At 47.1% G+C, this 22,924-nt stretch overlaps 1 protein-coding gene across 1 annotated transcript in view; it reads right to left on the bottom strand.

The window, feature by feature from the left end:
* Positions 1-19,795: 19,795 nt before the first annotated feature.
* SNX4 (sorting nexin 4) overlaps positions 19,796-22,924 on the bottom strand; it is a 35,733-nt gene continuing 32,604 nt past the window's right edge. Inside the window, 2 exon segments of the mRNA XM_054209303.1 lie at positions 19,796-21,813; positions 22,139-22,253. Of these exon segments, the coding sequence (XP_054065278.1) occupies positions 21,766-21,813; positions 22,139-22,253 (163 nt within the window). The 3' untranslated portion in view covers positions 19,796-21,765.

Genomic DNA, 22,924 nt, shown 5'->3' with positions numbered 1-22,924 from the left:
CTGTTAACCCTTCTCCAAATCACATAGAGGGCCTCCATGACTGTCAGGAACTGAAAGAACCGGGCTGCCAGCAGAACTGTGCGGCCGCACAGCTTTAGCTGCAAACCCGTCAGAATGGTCTTTCAAAACATCGGAAAGACTGTGTTACAGCAAGTAACGTTTTGTAAATGAAAATCAGATCTCACTAATCTCTTAGAATTATTGACTGTATCAGTAAAGAATAAGGAAAAACATTGGTTTACTTTCTTTTCCAAAATACATTTGACAATTTCTGATACCCGGATTTGCCCAGGAGACAGAAAGCAGAGAGGAGGGTTTGGTGGTTGCTTTTCATCAGGGCATCAGGTTAACAACAAAGGCCTTCCACCCTAAATCCATTTCGTGTTGTTTTTCTACAGTGCAGATTAGGAAAAGATGAATACTCAATATATGATATATGACAGATAGAAATAGAAAAAATAAGTATGAATTTTTTAAGCTAACCAGGCCACACAGAGGATTAAAGGCAACTTCAGAGACCTTCAAAAAAGGTAGATGAATGGACAGCATAATGGCCAAGGAACATCATTGTATCTGCATGAAGTTATGCATTTAGGAGAAAAGGCAAACTGCTAAAATACTTTTAACAAATGAAAAATGGCTAAGGTACAGCTCCAGGTGGGGGGTTCTTCTTGTCAGGGAAAGGCAAGAAGGTAAAGCTGTTGATAAGTAATTTTCTCACATGCCTCAGCTCTCTCACAAAATGCGAAGTGGACTAGATGAAATTTCTCTAAGGCCAATGCAAAGCTAATTAGCAAACCTTTCTTGAAAGCAGCTGTAACTGATTTTCTTTCAAAGTATAAGGATGCATTGAAAGGAACCGCTCAGGACTTGTACCAGACTATTCAGTGCTTCAGCTGGAGGATGAAGACTGCTAAATTTTCAGATTGCACCAAGCTGGAGATGGCTGCAAGAGTGGCTGGGGTCCGGGTTCGGGTTCAACCTCCCCCTGATAATCTCCGAGTGAGCTGGAGAAGATGGAGCTCAGCTCGGTAAGGACAGAGAAAAGGACACGTGCTGAATCTACGGATGAGCTACGGGACAGTAATGTTTCAGGAGATGGTTTAGTAGGGCAGTACGGTTGCACAAAAGCTGGGCATGAACTGATATCATGCAGTTACAAAAAAAAAAAGTGTACCTCATGCTGCTATGTATGAACTGGCTTATACCTTATAAGACACAAAGGAACCGTTTCTGTTCAGTCTACAGCATTGTTAAGATTTTGGCTAGAAGTATTGTGTCTGGCTTGGGAAAGACATGGCCCAGTCAGAGAGGACAGTGAGAATGATAAGAGGTCTAGAAAATGTGACCCAAAAGGCCTAAATGAACCACACTTGTTCCTGAGGTGAATGGTGAAGGGGAAACATGATGAGAATCTTCAAATATGTAAGAAGCCATTGCACAGACAAGCGGAAAAAGCTGTTTTCCCTGCCCACGGGAGGAATACAAGATGTAAACTGCAGCAAAGAAGCTTTAGTTTAGGTATTTTTCTGATCTTCTAATAACAAAGGTCACAAAACACTGTGATGGCCTATAGGGCTGTGGAGTCACCGGAGGTCTTTAGGAACAGATTGAACATATACACAAGGAATGCTTCAGGAAGTAACCTGGATCGTTGCCTTGGCCCGAAGTGCCACCCAGCCTTTTCTGTTGTGCAACAGAAAGCTCAACAACTCCATCCTTTCAGTGTGCGGATAAAATAAGCAAGCAGATAAAACAGGATGAAGAACAATAAAAAGGTAGAATATCTTGACACAGATCTGTGGTAGAACCTCAAGCAGACTACTCTGGTCCAGCCATCTCAAAGAGACTGGGAACTTCAGAGGATTCAAAGAAGAGCAACAAGTAGGATCAAGGGCATGGCAATTCACGGAAGATTGAAAAGATTTGGGTTATTATCTTCAGAGAAAACCAAGGGAGACAGAATAAAATTACATGAAGTAATGTCTGGTATGGACTGATCAGGAACTTCTGTTCTTCCTGTCTCATACTGTAGAATAAAGGGACCTTCTCCGAACTGTTGAACTAAATGTGGGATATTCAAAATTGAAAAAAAAAACCCAAAACAAACAAAAACCCAACAAGAAACAAAGGAAGTACACAACAAGACATTAAAATGGGGACCTTCTCTGCTACGGTATATCCAAAGCATTGGTGCTAAAACCAAAATGATTCAGAAAGAAAATGGCTCGCCAACATAGGTATATGAGACACTTTATGAAAAAAAGTCTACTTCAGCTTGCCTGACATCAGCCCTTTGCACCGCTCTCCGCTGTCCCCCATGGACCCTTTACGGCTGCGCTCCATCCCTCCAGAGCTGTTCCTTAGCGAAACAAGACAAGTCACTGAAGGAAGGATGTACGGACTTCTGCCACCAGCCACGGTGCTACCGCCAGCCCAAGGACCGAGGCGAGAGCCACCAAACCCACCATGGCCCACAGCCCTCTAAAGCACAGGGAAGTCACACCAAAACCCAGCCAGCTGCTGGCAGCCACAGAACAGGCGTGCAATGGGGGAAAGCAGCCCAAAAGCCTAAATTTCAGATATTACACTTTTAAAAGACAGCAAAAAGGCCAAAAAGAAGGACTGCCTGTTTTTAAGAGGACACTGTTCATCCCAGTAGGCCGAGGACTGGCTGGCCGTACCTTGCGCATCGCTGAAGGAATGGAGGACAGGTCTGATCCGAGCACTTTCTGTCTGAGATACGTGATGTGTCTTGAGCCAAAGAGACTGCTTTGCCCCAAAAGCAGTAATTTGAACAGACTTTGCAAAGCTGTGGCCTTCTTATCATCCAAAGAAAACTGAGAGTGTGTATCAAGGAGGTGTATCCAGCTGTTTCTGTGTGTCTAGTTTATCCAATAACGAACAAACAGCGACCAATGGTCTCCAATCCGGCTGGCGGCGTTGACAGTACCTGTAAATAGAAGGGCAAAGGTCGTCTTTGCAAAGTCTAACTCAAAGTTAACTTAACAAACCTATTTATTACTAACTACAACCATTAAAATTTCAATTATTTATACATTTCATTTAGTGCCTATGAAGAACTGAACTTGAAGGGGGATCAGTTTAAGGACACATCTCAGAGACGTAGCAGAAATTTTGCCAGAAATTTGTTTAAAACAAAACAAACATGAAGAGACCAATTTCTGGGAAGAGGTGCGGTGCCGTGTGAGGGCATTAAGAAAAACGTGATCTTTGTAATGCTGATACATCGCAGTATTTCACACTGGGAGGGGGTCCCTCCTCAGCTTCTCTCCCTGGGTCCACTTTGGTAAAGAAGGGATGCTGCACATGAAATGATCTCTCCATAGATGAGCTCATTAGTGGCAGCAGTTGTTTTTTAACATTAGAGCTAGTGATGTAGCAACACCAGACTATTTTCAGCTAACAGCACCGATGCGGTTTTCAAACTGTACAAGACTTCCAACTAGCTTGATGGAAGAGCACCACCTCTCCCGGTGGCCTAGAGCTTACAGGCTCTAGAGCATCACACCTGGCACAGCGCTTGTGAAGTCCCTTTCACACTGACATAAGCCAGTTGAGGAATTGGAGGACCTTTGCTGAGGAATAAGGAGGACCAACTGCATCCTGCAGGCGAGACCCTGAAGGAGGACAGCACACCCTCACATGTCCTGCCCAGGCAGATTCAGAGAGCTTCGGGTGTCGGTCAGGAGGCTGTCCCACATAACGCCAGCTCAGAAAGCCTCCAGAATACCAGCTACCGCCTGCTTGGGAAATCCAGAGAGCCTGGCTGAGCCTTAGGGACAACGTAAAATGAAAGAGGTCAGAAGAACATCAAAACAGTTTGACTGTGGGCTGGGGATATCCCAGACAATAAAAGCTGTTTGGTAAGTGCTGCTTTTCCATCTGCAAAGCAGATGAGGGTTCAGTGCTGAGAATAATTTAAAAGTCAAATGAATGATTTGAAATAGCTTGTAATAAATACAACCATGTTTCTTTGGAAAGTGAACCGGCCTTGTTTGCTGGCTGGGTGCGTGCGCACCAAACCAGACCAGCAGATGAAGAACAGCCAGTCCCTGGGTGGAAGGAGGGACCATTGCCCAGCCCGAGCGGAGCTGCAGTAAATGGTGGAAGAAAATATCCCATCAGTGCCTCAAAGGGCAGGTGGAAGAGGAGCTGGTTGGGGATGAAAGTACATTAACTGGAGAGGACAAATGATGGCACTAGGCTGCGAGGTAATGCACTGGATTTTATTTTTTTTTTTCCTGGGTCAAAGCTGTTGGGCAAAGCCTTGTCCCGAGACAAGAGGCAGCGTTTCCCTTTCCCGCAGCCCCTCCGGTGGGCTGACAAGCGTTGCGGAGCTGCTGGCGGTTGTGCAGTTGGTCCTAACTGCTAGGCAAAAGTTAACTCGCCACTTAGAGAAGCCAGGGGCACAGAGAAGAATAGACCTCGATGAACCATCTAGCTGATAACCTTGCCAAAATGGCAAAAATAAATAAATAAATAGGGGCAAGAGATTCTGTGTCACTCCTTGAATACAAAAAGGGCAAACTCAACAAGGTGACCCAAAATCCATACATCTTTGGGGGAAAATAGCTTTATTTAAAAAGAAATAGTCAACGTATTCTCAAAGACTCCTTATCAACACCAGTAGATGCAAGCTGACAGGCTGAAATCAATGCCAGCTATCGGAATATGAAAGCATGATAAAAAGCTAGGTCTTCCTTTGAAAAATGTATATTTAGATGTCGATCAAGGATACTTTCATTTCGTCAGCTTGGCCATTTTTGATCCACTCACTTAACGTATTTAATTAAAGATACAGTAGTCAATCTCATTCCTAATTGCATGCAAAGTGGCAATATTTTGCAGATTGGTTTCTGCCTGGGAAATGTGTCTGTTTGTAGTACAGCCCACTTGTGTACTAAAATGGCTGCTTTTCCCCCACAGTTTACAGAGAAGTTTACAAAGCTGGAGCTGTCAAAAAATAAAACATCCTGTGCTATAGCTGTGCATACTAACGAGTAGTCTTAACGCTGGTGAATTTTTCATGTAGAAATTAGTAAGTCAATGTCCTTAAAAAGGAAGAAAACCAGGTCTTATTTAGTGCCAAAGCGGAGAAATAAAATCATCTGGGGGGAGGATGGTGAAAAAACACACAGCAAGTTCAAACACCTCGTTTTTCTTTTAAATAGAATGTGTTATCAAAGTAGATTATGTTGGTAGTACAGAAGTTACCTAGATCACAAATGAAAGAACTACAAGAGCAGGGGGTAGCACAGGGCGATACAGCATTAAAATATTGAATGGGAAAATAGCAAATGGGCTGGGTTAAAACAGAAAGGGGACGTCGCTGGGTCTTCACCACAGAAACGCTGATCACAGGCATACAAAATGGTTAATATTGCAGCTTCAAAGTTTAGTCTAGCGAAAGATGGTTTGCATAATACTTTGGAGCTATAAGAAAGTATCCTTTGAAGCTAAAAACAGAAAAAGGCAAAGGTATAATAATTTCACTTGGCCTCGCAGGAGCGGTATCCCGAGGCCGATGAGGAACACCAGCTGCTCACAGTCACACCAGACCCAAATTCCTACAGGTAGCGGCTCGGGGTGGTACAGCCCTTTAAAACAACACAGAGCAGAGAAGCCACGGATGCTGCACACTGTTGGAAGTGGTAAATAAGCCAAATCAAATATTTTAATACATGAAATCATTCCTAACTAATTGGTATCATCGTGCCACCCGAGAGGTCCTGCTGGAACTGAGGACCTGCTTGTGCTGGACACAAGCATCAAAAGAAAGTGATGTCTGTCCATCCTCAGGTCTGCTGTAACCCGTAAAGACACCACCACCACCAGGAATACAATGTCCTCAGCCTCTTGTTGCTGAATTTGCACATTCCCTGGAAGATGTCTATTTTTTTAGAGCTACAACTAAATTAAGGAATGGAGGAACATTAACCTCAAATCACCTACCGCAGCTCGGGAATCCAGGGAGGAGAGAAGCAGAGCGGGGAGCTGCTGCGTTCCTCCCCTTGATGTGCCTGACCCCGACCAGCAGCTGCTGGTAAAAGCAGTACCTTGCACGGTCAGGCCGTCCCTTTGTGTTTGCATAGTTTCTAGTGTGGGTCATGGCTTCTGTGTCCGGGGAAAAAAAAAACCAAAACTTCTTTGCCTGGTGGACACTTTCTCAGACCTATAGCAAAGCCTGTAGCAGCAAAACAGAGCACACACCTGAATGAATGAGCAAGTTTTTGTGATTCGTCTTAGATGAGTCGTTTCCTTTTTCCTCTTAGTAGGTCTTTGAGTTTAAACAAATTTTCACCAGAGTGTGAAGGAAAAAAATAAATAAATCTCAGTCGCCCCCTAGAAAATGAGATACTGGTCATTAAACACTGCACTTCATTTAATCGTCATCCCGTTGTGAGTAAGAGCAGTCGTGCTGGCACAAATTGCAGTTTAATTGTTTGCAAAATACTCAAACTACACAACATGACCCCGTTTGATCCCAGAGCCACGGACGCAGCAGCCGAGCCTTCAAACGTGCTCTCAAGCCCAGTTTGAGGAGCCATGCACCCCTGGAGCTGGCTTCGAAACCCCGCGGTGACCGTTACCCCCCGTACGCTGCTGGCTGCGCTGTGCCCAGGTCCTGCTTCCCCCCGTGTCCTGTCGCCCCCGCACCCGCAGGTCACCAGTTCACCGGCGGTCCCGGCAGACGGGAACTGGCCTCCTGTGATGCTGCACTTCCCCACAGGTGCACGCAGACGGGCGCTGCCCTGTGCAGATGTCCCCAGCCTCCTCCTCCGCTCCTTAAAGCCCTTAAATCACTCTTTAAACTGCTTCCTCTCACAGGGACATTTCAGGTCACGCCACGGCCCACCAGCAGCTACCAGCGACCCAGATTTATTCCCCGGGGACTTCTTCCAACCTGGGAAAGGTGGGATCATAGAACTGTAGGAAGGGACCTTTCGGATCATCTAGTCCAACCATCAACCTAACTCTGACAAAACCCATCACTGAACCATATCTCTAAGCACTCTGTCTACCCGTCTTTTAAATGCCTCCAGCACAAAGCGCACTAACTTGCAGCTGGGTTTTGTTCTAGATCCCTTATAAGATTCCCTAGCTTTGCAATTAGCAAAGAATACAAAGAGCCAGGGTACGGCAAACACAGCACGAGGGACACGGGGCCACGCCGGCTGCAGCACCCTCCTTGTGGTGAGAAATAAAGGATTTCTGCAGCTGAGCATGAAGAGGAGGAGGCTGCAAGCCAGGAGCTGCACCCGGAGAAGCGAAGCACATGTGGTTTTGCAGGGAACAAGAAGAGGCAGTAAGAAAAGCAGAGGAACCGAGGGAGAGCAAAGCGGGGGGCCAGCTAGCAGGGACCTCTTTGGAGATGCCTTCCCTCCATCAAGCAGCTGCCCTCCAGCCCCAGCCAGGCACAGCGTTGTCCCAGCTGGGGACAGTCCCCACTCCCCAGCAGCGCAGGAGAGCCACCAGATGGGGGGATGGGGGAGGCCATGGCTGCACTGGACCACGCTCACAGGAAAGGAGGCTCCCATGGCAGCTGGTCTGTTTTCCAATCCCTCACACACTTACCCTGGGAATTACCGTATCTGCTACCGGAGAGCACTGGTTAAACTGCTGGAGGGCTCTGGGAATGGTTATTAGAGGTTATGAGTAGTTATGAGTAGTTGCCATCCGCAGCCCGGCAGCAGTCACAGAGCAGGGCGATCCACACGGAGAGCAAAATACAGGCAGTCTCAGCCCAAAAGAGCCTTACCTGCCATCTCATGAATTGCTAGTTAGTCACATGCTTCGTCGCACAACCTAAAGTAGCACTCCACGGCAGGTTTTTCCCTCCAGATTCACAGCGTCGGGCGCCAGGCACTAAGCTGGTATGAAATGCAAGTTTAGGGGATGAAGAGGGAACTTACTTTCAGCTTATTTCCTAAAGCAGGGAGGCTGCGGCGGCCACAGTGCCAGGCAGTTCATCTTTCCATTTCCCCTTCCTCCTCCCATAACTTCAACCACCCAGCACGGACCGGCAGGTCTGCACGTCCCCGGCTCCGAGGGATGCTCCAGCGCATCCCCCACTGAAAGATGCCCACAGACCAGCCACCCCAACCTTTGGGTACAGTCCTTACCCTGTGGACAAAGACTGTCCCCAAGGGGTGGAAAGTTTGCGTAAGTCAATTTTGTTGGCAGCGCGTTGAAGGACACCGACAAGTCCTAGTGTATCTCGTACTGGCACCAACTTGCAACCATAAAATACCTGGACGCAATCAAAAGCCCACGGAGGCTTCCGGTGTCCTGCCCAAGTGTTGGGCAGAGCAGAGACAGCCCTGGGTGCACATGGGAGCAACGGGCAGCACAGCCACTATCGGCACCACTCGTGCCCATCTCTCTCCTTTTCCCCCTTTGTGCTACAGACACCCAAAGTGGAGGACGGAGGTGGCTAACTAGCGCGGTCCTTGTCTTTCTGCAAGGATTTCTGATTCATCTGCCCTTCACCTGCATCTTGGCAGCCCAACCTAGTGATACAGCACAGTTTGCATCGAGCAGCCCCGCGAGTACATGGGTGTCACTGGACGAGCTCCTTCTGAATCTCAGGATTTACGGACACAACCATGCCACCAGTGCCATGGCCAGGATGTCAGGGGCTCACCCGCAGCTTGGCTCCTTTAGCTGTGCTGAAAAATGGCAGAAATAGTAAGGATGAGGCAAGGAGCATGTCACAAAAAGATAAATTATCAAATAATTGGAGGGAAAAAAAACCAAACCCAAAACTAAAGAAAACAAGGACCTGATTGTTGCTGACTTCAAGCAAGAAGGAGAGAGGAAGAAGCATCTCCAACCAGGCTGGAAGAAGCCAGCACAGAGGAGGGCTGCAGGAGAGAGGAGCACCTTGACTGCACACTCTCCGCCTTGAGGAGTTTTGTTTGTTTTTACTAAACAGAAGGTGCAAGTCCAGGCTCTGCTCCCAAAGTTCCTGTTGGAGATGGTCGCCAGCCAAGTGGGAGATCCAAAACACCTCTCAGAGCAGCTGGAACAAAGCTTTGCATCTGGAGCCACGTACGACAGAAAAGCTCGAATGTGTCTGCTCCAAGCGTTGAAGAAGTTTGGATGGGGGTGGAAGCGTGATGGCCAAGATCTGCCTCTCTTCTGACAGGTTAGCCATAAGCAAAGAAGATATTTCTCTCATTTTAACTCTCCAGGCCCAGAAATGGAAATAGTGTCTCTCAAAGACACTGTCCAGTAGGAAAAACTTGAGCTGAAGGAGTTTGTTTTCATGAGTATAGCAAAGACAATATATCACTTTGCAAGACAAGGCCAACAGTGACTGTGTATTAGATGGCTTTTGTTGAGGTTTAGATGACTTTTCATTTTTTCAGATTATTTTTTGGGTTTTTTTTTTCTTGTTGTTTTACATTTCTGTCATAAACCAGTCTGTCCAGCAAACATCGCTTCCCCGTGAGTGCTGGCGAGTGGCAGAGGTGGCTTCTCCTCCCCTGCTCGCCCTGCTGCACCGATCGCAATGGAACAGCTGCCATTTGCAAATGCTTATCCCGTAACGGTGACCGCTGCGCAGCGGGCGAAGGTCTCCAGATTTATTTCAATTCCCGAGATTCATAACGAATAGTCTGCTTTTCAGAGAAAAACTAAGAAAGCCAAAAAGAAGAAGAAACCCAGAAACAACCATTCGCCTTGTAAAAAGCATGCCTCAAATCTTTCTCCTTTTTTTTTTTTTTTTTTTTTTGGCTTTGTTTAGTCTAATTTTGGGTTTCTCCGCTGAAGCCTGCTGGCGCAAAGGACGCACTTGTTTGAACAAGGTATGCGGTATGGGTTTCATCGCACGCTCCCTCGCCGGGCCGTGGGCACCATCACCGAAACCCTGCTGGGGATTTGCCCACCCTGGGTGCGGGACGGGAGCGCGGCGGTGGCGTGGGTAAGCGTTTGTGCTGAAATGCTGAGATTTGAGAGCATTCACAAACACGCTCGCAAACACCCCGGGAAGACAAACCAACGAGGACGCGGGTGCAAACGGCGTGTCTGCGAGGAGAGCTGGAGAGCAGCGATTAGCAGAGGCGATGGGGCAAGCAAGCGAGTGCCGATGAATGCGCGAGTGGAGAGGGATCACGTTGTAAAACCGCTTTACCCTGGTGCCTTCGCTGACCCCCCCGGCTGCACCCCGCTTGCACAAGATCCTCCGACCCAAGGAGCAACATTGACTTGGGGCCAGGTGAGAAAAGCGGCCGGCAACGCCAGTGCCCAGGAGCCGGCCCCGGGGCCAGGCTGACAGGCAGAGCTTCAACTTGGCTCGGGCGGGAGCAAACGCGCGCAGGTACGGACAAGAGTTATTTTTCCTGTTGGAACACATTCGTCTGCAGATTAGCGGCTGCTCTGCGCACACCGGTTCTGATACCGCCGGTTCACTCTCCTCTGCCAGCCTGCGGCCATCCCGCTGAGCAAAACACCGACATGGCAACAGCACCCAGCTTGCCAGCCGGCATCTGGTTCCTCGGGGATCGGTGCCCTATGCATCAAGCACATAAACCCAGGTGCCAGAGGCACACTGGCCTGCAATTTTTAATTTTTTTTTTTCTTCTTTTCAATTTTTGAGGGAGAGAGAGAGAGAGAAAGAAACATCTCTAAGACAGGGGTTCCCTTTCCTAGAGAACGGTAAAGCTGGTGTTTCTGGACCAAATCCAAGAAGGATCAGCAAAATTCCCAGTTTCTAATTTTACAGTGAAAAAAAGAGGTCAAAATCTTCAAAAGCAAACCCACAGCAAACCACTGCAGCTTCTGTTTCTTAGTTAGGGCAGACTACATCTGAAATCTAATTATCTCTCTCCAACTCCCAGTGCAGTCGAGGCAGACAGAGAGGGATCTCCAGGGAGCAATTCCTTCCACGTACCTTAAACACCTACCTTGGGACGTGACTGACTCTCTCTCGCACCCAGCGCCCAGGGATGCTACACGGAAATAACTCCAGATCCCATCTTCTGTGATGCGTGGGTCAGACTGTCCCTCCACACATTGCAGAGCAGCTTGTCCTTCCAAACGTTAGCCACTTCAAACACTTGGAGATGAAGAAATATCTTTGGCGTGTGTTGACCCACGGGACTGGCAGCAATGGTGAGATCAGTCAGCGAGAGGAAGCAATTTCACGGTTTGCGCTTTGTTTTTCTCCTTCTTCCCCCAGATTATTACAATCTAACAGCTGGATTTAGTGTTCCCATACAGCCGCGCAGCAGTTTGTTTTTCCATTCGCTGGATCCAGGAGTGTCCCTTGTTCAGGGACAACTGCTGAGACATAAAGAGAATACGACACGCTCTCAATGGCCAGACGGGGAAGTGCACCTCTTGCCTGCTGCAGTGTGCCACGGCTCTGACCTGCAGCAGAGGAGGTTTCCTCTCACTCTGTGAGGAGTGTACGCCTGTCACCATGCTACAAGAAAATCAGTGGTTTGGAAGGCAAATGTTGACTCAGCAGTTGGAGAATTCTTGGACAACCAAGCTGGAGAGGACTTGCCACCCACTCTGCAAGAAAGGTGGGGAAAAAAGTGTCTGCAAGGGACACAGTTCATATCACAGCTAAGCAGGTGTCTCCATGGTTTTTAGACATGAGACAAAAGGACACAGCACCATTGGCTGGAGACGTAAGAGGAAAGAGCAGAAAGACAAATGGTGAGAGGAAAAGCACTACTGAACGTGGCTACTCAACCCAACCTGACAGGCAATCCATGCTACTAATCTTCAGTCACTGCAAAACCCCACTTCTTTCTGAATAACAGAAGAACATCCTTCAAAGGACACAGTTCCTGCTTCTCTAGAGCTGATAGGTAAAATGTAATTAAGTTTAAACTTCCAGGGACAGTTGGTTATGGAGCCACCTGTAAAGAAGCAGTGCCATCCATGCCAATGGACATCCCAGGAGACTGGGCGTGTTGAGGAGGTCTTTAGAGGCCCCTGCACAACATGAAGAAGCGTGCATCATCTCAGCCACTTTTCTTGCTGACCCTTCCCATCCTTAACCAATGAAGCTGCACTGTAAAGTGAGAGATGAAGGTTTTGTGGAGTGAGGGGAGGCTGTCTACCATGGATGGCCAGCGTATCAGTAGAAGCCACCCCAGTTTTTTGAGCAGCAGGCTCTGGCAGACTAAACAACTCAAAAGGCACTGAACTAGCATGAAGGGAGGATGAAACGGAGCAGCCATTGAGCCAGGATGTTCAGAACAAAAGTGATGAAGGGAACAGGCCGGTTGCCCGCACAGCAGTCCCACAGCGTGGGTAACGCACAAAATCAACTGCTGCAACGCATTTGCAGGCACAAACTTGGCACAGGGGCATTACCAACACCTGGTGGAAAGGTTCACATGCCAAAGCATTAAACACCAAATGGACAACAGAAAGGTAGGTGGCAAGAGAGGAAGGGAAGGGGCACCCTCTGGCAAAGATGGTAGGAACCCCTTTTGAGCCAACAACTGTGTCTACCCAGGCAGCTCAATCTGCCCAGGACATTCTGGCTTGTATCAGGAATAGGGTGGCCAGCAGGAGCAGGGAAGTGACCATGCCTCTATACTCGGCACTGGTGAGGCCTCACCTCGAGTGCTGTGTTCAGTTCTGGGCCCCTCTGTACAAGAGGGACATTGAAGTGCTGGAGCGTGTCCAGAGGAGAGCTACCAGGCTGGTGAGGGGTCTGGAGACCAGGTCATGTGAGGAGAGGCTGAGGGAGCTGGGCATGTTTAGCTTGGAGAAGAGGAGGCTGAGGGGAGACCTCATTGCCCTCTACAACTACCTGAAAGGATGTTGTAGAGAGGTGGGTGTTGGCCTCTTCTCCCAAGGGAATAATGACAGGACCAGAGGAAATGGTCTGAAGTTGCGGCAGGGGAGGTTTAGATTAGATATTGGGAAGAATTACTTTACTGAAAGAGTACAGCCTGCCCAGGGAGGTGGTTGAGTCACCATCCCTAGAGGTGTTTAAGAAACGTCTAGATTTGGCACTTCAGGGCGTGCTCTGAAGGGCAGAGATTATAGGTAGTTGGGTTGTTTTTTTTTTCTTGTGTGTGTCTGTGTATGGTTGGACTCGATGATCTCAAAGGTCCTTTCCAACCATGAAGATTCTATGATTCTATGATCAAAATGTTCCTTCTCACCCCACACAGACTCCTCCAACCTGAGGTGCCAACTCCCAGCTCCGTCCCTCAGGGCCAGGGCTCTTGCATCCCACGTGTTTTTCCTCAGATGGAAAAGGTAACCCCAACGCAGCACCCCGAGCAGGGCCTTCTCCCAGCCACGGCAGGTTCATGTGAAAGGCAGTCCTGGAAGCCAAATTTATAAACAAACTCTTCCACCAGCTGAGCCTGTGTTTGCCGAACCTGACCTTACCCAAGCCTCCAGCTGGGCTTGCAGAGCTCTGTGGTTTCTTTCCCCGTGCTTATCTCCAACCCTGCTCCCATTAACAGCTAATTTCCCCTCTATATCCTTATCTGCCTTCTCCAAGTTGGATCTTGCAGTGCAGAGGTTATCAGCTCCCGAAGGTGGCTCCTACGGCAGCTCATCACCCTCCACTCACATGAGACTGGACAAATCCTGCCAATACCCCTCAACCAGGAACCTGCTGCTCCATAACCCTCTGGCAACATCTCCATTTGCCCCGGCTCCCTGATTCCTGCATGTTTGACGGGTATATCTGGTACCATCCCATGCTAGGGGATGTAGGGAGGTAGGAGAAACTTCACCTGAATCAAGTCAAAAATTCTCCAGGACCATCTGCCGAGGACCACCACCGAGGCGTCTCTCCCACCGCTCACAGGTTTGCTGGCAATATGGCCCCGCTCCCTGGTTTACCATCTCTTTCATTTAGCTCCAGCACAGGAAGCTCCATGTTGGACATCGACATGGGAGAGAAAAGGAAACGTTTTCAAATTTAAAAGTAACATGAAACTGAGCAACCACTAAATTGCCTTGTAATCGCAATCATTATATTTGTTGGAAGGAAACAGAAAAAGACTCAGCTAAGCACCACGTATTTAGCATTTTAAAGCTAAAAATAGCAGTGACTACATCAGCAGGGAGAAGGAGTTTGAACAGAAAGTGAACGACCACCAGCAATTATTTCCGAATATTTTAAGTGCCCTGGAATTGGAAAAGGCAGCACACGTTAAAATCCCTATCCCAGCTTAGAAGGGAAATAGAAACAGGTAAAGAATCGTGGAGGGGAGAGGAAGGGTAAAGTCAACCATAAAGAGAACTTAGAGGTTAGGAAAGATTAATTATTTATAAGGAAGCAAATGTACTTGGGGAACATTTAACGCTGATAAGGATTTTTAGATTTTGAAGGGAGGTTTCCTCATCTCTTTCCCAGACCAAATGGGGTCTCCTGGTCCACAAATGAACCCCCTCCGCCAGTGGCTATTCCTGACGCTTTACACGGTTCAAAGGTTAATTAAGCACTTCAGTTCTGAGTCCTCAGAGAACTTGGTCAAACTTCAGCAACAGCATAGATTTATAACGTAATAACGTGTAAACTGCGTGAAGATATTCTTTTCACTTGGTTTAGGAGGATGCTAAAACTGGATCATACTCTTTGGACTCTCTCCATCAGCCATAGCTGTGCGTTAGCTCCATCACGAGGAGATTTCTCCCGAGTCACACCCAGGGTGCAGCACTAGACATCAGCTTCGTAAACTAATGCCTGTATCTGCGGATCCATAGAGCCTCTTCTCAAGCTTATAGAAGTCCCGCCGTAAGAGATCTCTGAACCCTCGATGCTGATTTTCAACAAGTCTTGAATTTCAGAAGAAATTCCACAAGGGTGGGAGAAGGCTAATATTTTGCCTATTTATAAATATACATGATTAGACACAGTAGATTATTATAGGCCTGTCAATCTGAAAGTAACCCCTGGGAAAATAATAGTTGATACAGAGTTAAAAGAAATTAATGCCAAACAACATGTTCATGGTAAACAGATCTTGTGAAATTAATTCTCGTTTTAATAGATTGCGGTTTCCTTGATAGAGCGATAGTATGAACGCAGCAATCCACCGTGCCGCAGCTTTCCTCACGCAGGTTGGGCCAGTCCTGCTCTGAATAAGAAAGCAGAGAGCCAGCCTAGCACACCTTAAAATAAACTCAAGTCTGGGGAAAAGCTGCAGGCTGTCACTGGAAACGGGAACTCTTTGGGGTCCCACTGGCGTCTCGCGTTGGCTCCGTGCTGGTTAGTGTCTTTACTAACAGTCCGGGCAGTAAGAACGTTGCTGAGACCATGGGTGATGGAGAGGAAAAGATGAAGGTGCCACTAGAGGAAGAGGAGGCTGCACTGCTGAGGGCGGTGATGAGGGTCACCTGATGGAAGCAAACAAGCAGCAGCTCGGTGCAGCCCCAGTGCGGTCAGGCTGGGGGAAGAGCTGCTCTGAAAGACAGCAGGAGCTCCAGACGTGGCTTGAAAAAAGCAAGGACAGCCTCGAGGGCTGACATGATCCATGGAGGAGAGCAGGGAACATCACACAGGAGCGGGAACGCTGCTGTGGCTATTGCAACGCCCACTCCAGTTTGGGAAATGGAAGTGCTCAAGGCCAGGCTGGATGGGGCTTTGAGCAGCCTGGTCTAGTGGGAGGTGTCCCTGCCCAGGGCAGAGGGGGTGGAACTAGATGAGCTTTAAGATCCCTTCCAACCCAAACCATCCTGTGATTCTATGAAACACAGGATGAGGGACGTGTGGCTCTGCCACCTGCCCCAGAAGGGACCATGCTGCTGCACAAGGAGGGAGCCTGTGGCTCTTCCTCGCTGCCCTCTGAGCATCCAGTGTCTGCAGGGCCATCAGGGGTGAGCAGGCAGGAGCCTACCAACACTGCCCTTGGAAGATAAAGCAGACAAACGAGACTGGAAATAAACTCTGTGCTTTTAGCCCCTGGAACAACCATCATGAGATTCGGCCTCTCTGCCACCAGAGAGGTTCAAAGCTGGGATCAGAGAGCACACGCTTCAGAAAAACCTCATTCAAAGCAGCACTGGGCAAGGGTCACTTTCCCATCTCCTACATGGAAGTGCAGCTTGCAGAGCCACAGGTCGCTCCTGCCCATGCAACCAGCACTGCTTCCAAGCTGTTATTAATAAATAAATAAAACCCCTGCTAGCTCAGAAACCTGTGTTTTAAGTCCAACTCACAGCAGCGTTGCTGCGGTGTGAATGGTGCCTGAGGAACCTGCACACAAGCTGCAAATCACAGCGCAAATACACGGTATTATTAATACAGGTGAACACACCGCTAAACCCTGTTCCAGTATAGCCACCCGTTAGGCTATGGCTACCGCCATGGCCCTCACACCTCTGAGCGGCAGGAGGGGGGTAGGTGGCCTTTGCCTGCCCTCCTGCCGCAGAGTTTTATTCCGGCCCCTGCGAGCCCGAGCTGGGGACCCACAAGAGGGCGGTCGGGGCTGCGTTTTCCCTTCCACTACATCATTTTCCACCTCAGCGTCCTGGGGAGGCTCTCCACAAAGTCACTCATCATCTCCTGCGGCCACCTGCAGCTACTTTCTGAAGAAAACGTAATTGGTGTTATCATATGCCACGATACATACAGGTAACGGAAAACATTTACTACAGACAAAGCAGCTGTTTATTAATCGTGGTCCCTGGGACGTTCGTGTTATGCGGGGGCAGCCCGGTTTAGAGCTGCACCAGCCAGCAGGCCCCCAGATCCCAGGGCTGATCATCCTGGAGTGCGTAGGATCAGGGTGTCCGCAACATTTATGCTGGGCTTTTGAAGACTGCAGCTTCTTCTCCTGCTTTATTTATCCAGAAAATTCAAAGCGATCATATTGAAGATAGATATAAAATATTAGACAAAAAAATCAAATCTCCCCTTCTGAGCTCAAGAGAAACATTACACCATTATCAGTGTTGAACTCTGCTTTAAAACCATGGTCACCACCACGAGTTTCATTCAGGCTTAGATACCATCATTAATATCATATACTTGTGTCTTTGACAGCTCTTGAAATTTCGCTATCTCCTGTTTCCACCTCCATCACTTCGTCCCTCCCCCTCCAAAACAAGGGCCACGCAGTGCCGCTTTCCCCTTCTCCTGCACAGCACAGCCCACAGGTATGGAAGCTTTCCATCCATTCTCCTCTCCAGTTCCTCCACCCATCCCATCTCTGCTCATCCCATCTCTCTTCTCTCCTCCTTACCTCCTCACCCTCTTGTGCACCTCTCCTCAAAGCCCTATCTTCCCTCACGTGCATACAGCTTAACCCCCCCTTGCCTCTCCCAGCATGGTGCCATCTCCCCTTACCTCCAAATGCTCTGCACTTTCATTGTCTGGAGATGTTTTCCTCCAAATCCACCCAAGATCCTTTCCAATTTGGCTTTGTTCTGTGGTTTCGACACCTTCTACAACTAGTCAAAGGAAAATGATTTTTTTGAAGGAAAAATACAACATTGGGGAAGGCAACTCTATGCCAGTCATTCAAAAGCAACTAAAAGACAGCAATAAAACAATAAAATAAAATTAAAAAAAGGTTTCTCCTCTGCATCTGGCCTTACAGAAGTCATAACTGCAAAATCCTTTTGATAACACCATATCATACTAAGAAGCATTGGAAAACGGCAGCCAAAGTCACAGCCCTTTGCTTACGCAGGAACTCCAGACTCTCCAGACTGCTCCAGGCAGGAGGAGATACTCACCGCAGCCACCCCGCAGAGGGGGTACATGTAAAAGGGATGTATGTAAAATCTCCCTGTTTCAGCTGGGGGGGATGCCGAAACCTCTGCTATTTAAAGAGAGATATTTCTCTGGCTCCCACCGCGGCAGAGAGCGTCCTAGCCTCCCCAGTGGCCACCCGCTAGAGGGAAGCGGCTCACGCAAGTTATTCTCCTGCAGTGCCAAGGTCTCCACAGGAGCTGGATCAAGAGGACGCATCCCCTGCGAGGTGCCCCCTGCCCCGAGAAACCCCAGGACCCGCCAGGCAGGAGCACTCCAACTGCAGGGCTTAAGGAGCAGAGCTTAACTCCGCAGCGGCAGAAAAGTGATGGCTTCGGAGGGTGACTGCTTTTGCTGGCAGTACACGAGCGTGCTCTGCTTGGATTTGGCACTGAAGCCTGTGCTCCCACCTTACTAGCTCTCATTCCGCCCGCTTCCTTTGCTTGCATTATTTCTGTGGGGATTGTCATTACACAGATCGCACTGCCCCACGGAGCTCTAGGAGCAAATACAAGACGCTGGCACCAGGGATGCACCAAACAGGCGGACGCAAGGGAACAGGAATTAGAGCCCTGCCATGCCATTGCACGGCAAGCATGGGGGTGTGCGGAATTCAGACAAGTTCCTCCTTCCCTGTAATCCTTCAGAGGGCATTAGAAAGTGTTTCTCATTTCTTCAACTAAAGTCGACAAAACAATTCTGGTGGTAGGGAGAGTCATAGCGTGGTTTGGGTTGGAAGGGACCTTAGAGATCATCCAGTTCCACCCCCCTGCCCTGGGCAGGGACACCTCCCACCAGACCAGGCTGCTCAAAGGCCCATCCAGCCTGGCCTTGAACACCTCCAGGGATGGGGCAGCCACAGCTTCTCTGGGCAGCCTGTGCCAGTGCCTCACCATCCTGCAGGAACACCAGGCCTATCCCAGGATGCAGCGTGCACAGCCCAGCCAGCCGCTCTGGGACCTCAGCCTCGCGCCGCTGGCTCTGCCCTGTCTTTGGCCACAGCCACCGCTTTCCTCTGGGCTCACCTGCACGAGGAGAGCTCCTCGCTGTGGACCTGAGCTCCAAGATCTACTCTGCACTTGCCAAGGTAGTCCCCTGCACACAGCCGCTAGGTTAACTCTGGCTGACATGCCAGGTACTGAAATAATAAGACATTTTAAAAAAATAAAGAGAATTAATAAAAAGACTTTATCTTTCCATTTCAGCTGGCTCCCTTCCCCTAGCTCCATTTCAGGTGCAGACAACAGTAGCAACTAAAATGTACTGACAAGTCAAGGTCCTGGCAGTAGTGGCGGCGGTCAGGGACAGCATGAACAGCGATAATCCACCCAGCAAAGCTGCCTGCGACAGAAGCGACAGCTCCATCAGCAACTCAGATGATGCGTGTAGGTAAACTCTTTCATATACAAGCAATTTTTTTTTGAGATTAAGTTAAAATTGTCTACCTACCTGCTATTATTCTCAAGGCCTTCCACCCACTTTTGGTGTTTACTGCATAATTGGAAGGAAGCTCGTTGAGGCAAAGTGGATTGAGTTACCGAAGTTAAATCTGCACTGTAACTGGAAAAACGCAGGCTTCACAAGTATGCGTTTGTCATGTGGACTCTATTAACCACATGGAAACAGCCATTAACTAGATGATTTCCCCTTGAAAAGTTAGCTAAAAAGGGGGAGAAACCTTCACTGTTTGTTAAGATCCACAAGTACACAGACCGCATGCAATACTTTTTTTGCAAAGACACAAGAGAAAGTTATCGCAGATTATCCTTAACCCACCTTTCACCCCGTGCCTGTCAAAAACACAAACCCTTTTCAAACGCATCCATCCCTTACCTCGATGAAGGCGCGTATGAAATTCAGACAGCAAGTTCTGTTTGGGCAAAAACAGAGCAGGGATCAAAGCTGGCTTGTAAGAAGCATCTAAGTTTGGCCTTAACACTATGTTCTTCACCCAAAAGGCAAATAAGCCAGTTGTGGGCGATTTACTGAAATTTTAAACCCAAGTTTGGAGGCCATTTGAGAGCTAAGATGGACAAGAAATTATTTCAAGAAATTAAACAGCAGTTGCCAGAATGGGGAAGACACCATTTTTTACAAAAAAAATAACCACATAACAAAAATATCAAAGAGCAATTTTATTTAGCTTATTTGGCACAAAACTTACAAGAACCGTTTTGTTCCCTTCTTAAAGTTAGTACAACTAGCGAGGAAAAAAAGGCATACTAATACATTTAATAAGCTGTACAGCAAGTGAAATGTGGAAAGAGGCACCAGAAAGATCTACCAAAAATCAAAGTGCATGAAAAATACCTACTCTGAGCGCCTCACGGGATTGTATTAAGGCACCACTCCTTTAGAAGGTTTACTGAATACATCAAGTGTGCAACTTCTCGGTTTGGAATGTAAGAGTCCTTCAGCCTGTATGGGAACTGGATACCGCAACCTCTGAACGGAACAACACTTCTCCTTGTAAATGTTATATGGAGAGACCTCTTTCTGCCCAACATCATCTCTCAGCCAGGAGCGTCACTGTCACATGCTTCGAAAAAGCCAACAAAGGTTATCAGAGTGACCAGCATTTCACTTCAGAGTTTCAAACTGTAGCGTACACCAGGCCTACAAATTCTTTACAATGGTTTTATAGAAAAGAAATGCTGCAGAGACAAAAGTAACATGGGACATATCTGTAACTACGTTATTGATAATTTATCAAAGGAACTTTTAAGGACTTCCTGGAGTATCTCTTAAAAACAAAAAAAAAAAAAAAAAAAAAAAATCAAGATCTGAGTAGTGTTATAATCCATAACAATTAAATACACTTTTCAACAGAATATTACAAAGCTTCCTTCAGGACTAGCAATCAAGTCTGACAAATTCCACAAGACTTCAGGAACTTTAAGTATGTAGAAAAATCCCAATATTAGACAGTGGTAAGTGTTTTTCATAATTGGAAACATTTAATGCAAGTACCTGTAACTGCAAATCATGTCATACTGGTGTGTATATATATACACACACATATATATACACACGCTGAAAGAGACACATACACACACCGAAACATCATTACAAGAGCCAAACAGACACCTTGGTTCGTTGTGGATTCTGCACATCACTGCTCTTAAAGTACTACAGAAGTTGCACCAGGTTTTTTATTTCAGCGTCTTCATTAAGAACTATTCTTTTTAAGAAGCAAACCGCTTCAGTTACAAGAAGAGATACCACAGGCCAGATTCACACCTAGTGTAAACAGGTTCCAAACAACCAAACAGAAGTTGCATCCACTTCTTACCAGCTTTGACTTTGGTTTTGCTGCTCAGCTGGATCACCAGTCTCCTTTACTTGCAGGAAGAAGTTTGATAAGAAATCAATGCCCATATCAAAACTTAAGTGGGAACCAGTAAATGCAGAATATCGGATCAAGCCATTGTACACCACCTCTACTGTAGAGAGTTTCAAACATCTCAGGAGCTTGAGACCACTTAACCTGAACCCTGGAAAAGCACAGTTCTCCATGGACATGCAAAGGCATTTAAACATGAACCCTAGGCGTTACAATATTTCATTTTTTTGTCCTCTTATGGTGTAGACCTCAAGAACACAACTGCATGTCCCGTTATAAAACCAAAGCACCCTTGAGCATTACAAATTCTAAACAGCAAGGGCTGAAAAGAAGGGCATCTGGAAGTGATCTACACATTACAGAGCACGGTGTTTCACAAGTCTCAGAACAGTTCAGTTCATACTTTCTGGGATAACTTTCCCTATATCTTTGCCCCAATACGGAGCTGTAGTTTTCAGTAACTCTTTTGCCCCTGAATTATTTGCTACCACATATAAAATACGCCACAGAAGTGGCAGTCAGGGCTAAACATTTAATAACATGTCCTTTTTGTCCTTTATTAACAATTACAATCAGCAGAAAGAAAAACTATTCACTCAACTCATTTATTTCATGATTTATATGTAAGTCATGTAGCAACTTAACATTGGTGTTATACATTTGTGCTTCCGTTCTCTGGCACTTGGAGGAGGAATTCATTTCCAGATAATCACATCTTGCTGAAGCATTCCTTTGCATTTGTCCAAACTTGAATTCCCTTTAAAAAAAAAAAAGTTAAAGTCAATAGGTGGAAGCATACTTTGTTTGCAAACCCCATCAGCAGACTTTCTTCCACGGAAGACTCTACGGAAGAGTCCCACAGAACTTCACACGAGAATGAGGCAGAGACCACACTGGAACTGGACCACACTGCCTATTATATACCAACATTAACACGTGACAGAGTGGGACAGAGTATGTGGGAGGTTTTACGCTAGTGACTTCCAACCTTCTGTGACCGCAACGTTCCTCGTTACTGCAAGTTTGCATCTGATCCCCTGCTGATACGATGTATACACTAGCCTGGCTTTCCACAAACGTACCTTTTTGCACATGCTAATCTGCATAACAGCGTAGCTTATAAGTGCCTCCTTCAAATCGTGATTCTTTTGTTCTTTAAACCGTTCAATGTCAGCCCAGGCACTTTTCACAAAGTCTCTGGAATTAAAAGCAGTATTTCTGTTAGTAAGTGTTTCACATGTTCCATCCTCAGCTGATCTTCCTCCCTCTGAAGCCTCAGCAGAGAAGCTACGTATGACAAAGCGTTCCATCTTTCAGTCAGTAAACCAAGTTCTGTAGTTATTATGCATCTCACCGTGTCCTCATTTTATAATTGGCACTACTACCTAGTTCTCCATCTTCTTGAGGTTTTAACCTAGAGGATCAGTTTCACAGGATGTATTGGGTTGTTTGCTTTGGGGTATTTTTTCCCAGTAAGCATCATTGCCATAGAACCAGCATAATTCAGAATATACTTTTCTCCTCAGATTCTGTTGGGGTAACTAAGTATCTTTATGCTAACATTCAGCACACAACATCGGCACATTTCTTCATCAATTGTCAAGTCAAAATCTTGGTCTTTCCAATGTGAAAACTCACTTGCCATTGGGATTTGAGACACACAAGTGCCTCAAACATATACAATGCAAGTTTGACTTAGACAATTAACTTCAGGAACTCATTTTGCTGGTATGGTGATGTGTCTTCAGGTCTCCTTAACTAAAATGGAGGTAGATTTCTGTAATTCATAGCTTTCATTTGTGCTGGACTACACATGCAAGGCAAGTATTCATTTGGAAATTCCTTCCAGAGCTACAAAAGCAGATCTC

The sequence above is a fragment of the Rissa tridactyla genome, chromosome 7 (genome assembly GCF_028500815.1).
Source record: "Rissa tridactyla isolate bRisTri1 chromosome 7, bRisTri1.patW.cur.20221130, whole genome shotgun sequence".
Classification (NCBI taxonomy): domain Eukaryota; kingdom Metazoa; phylum Chordata; class Aves; order Charadriiformes; family Laridae; genus Rissa; species Rissa tridactyla.
Note: the sequence above shows the minus strand (reverse complement) of the source record. Positions and strands in the feature narration are given on the sequence as shown.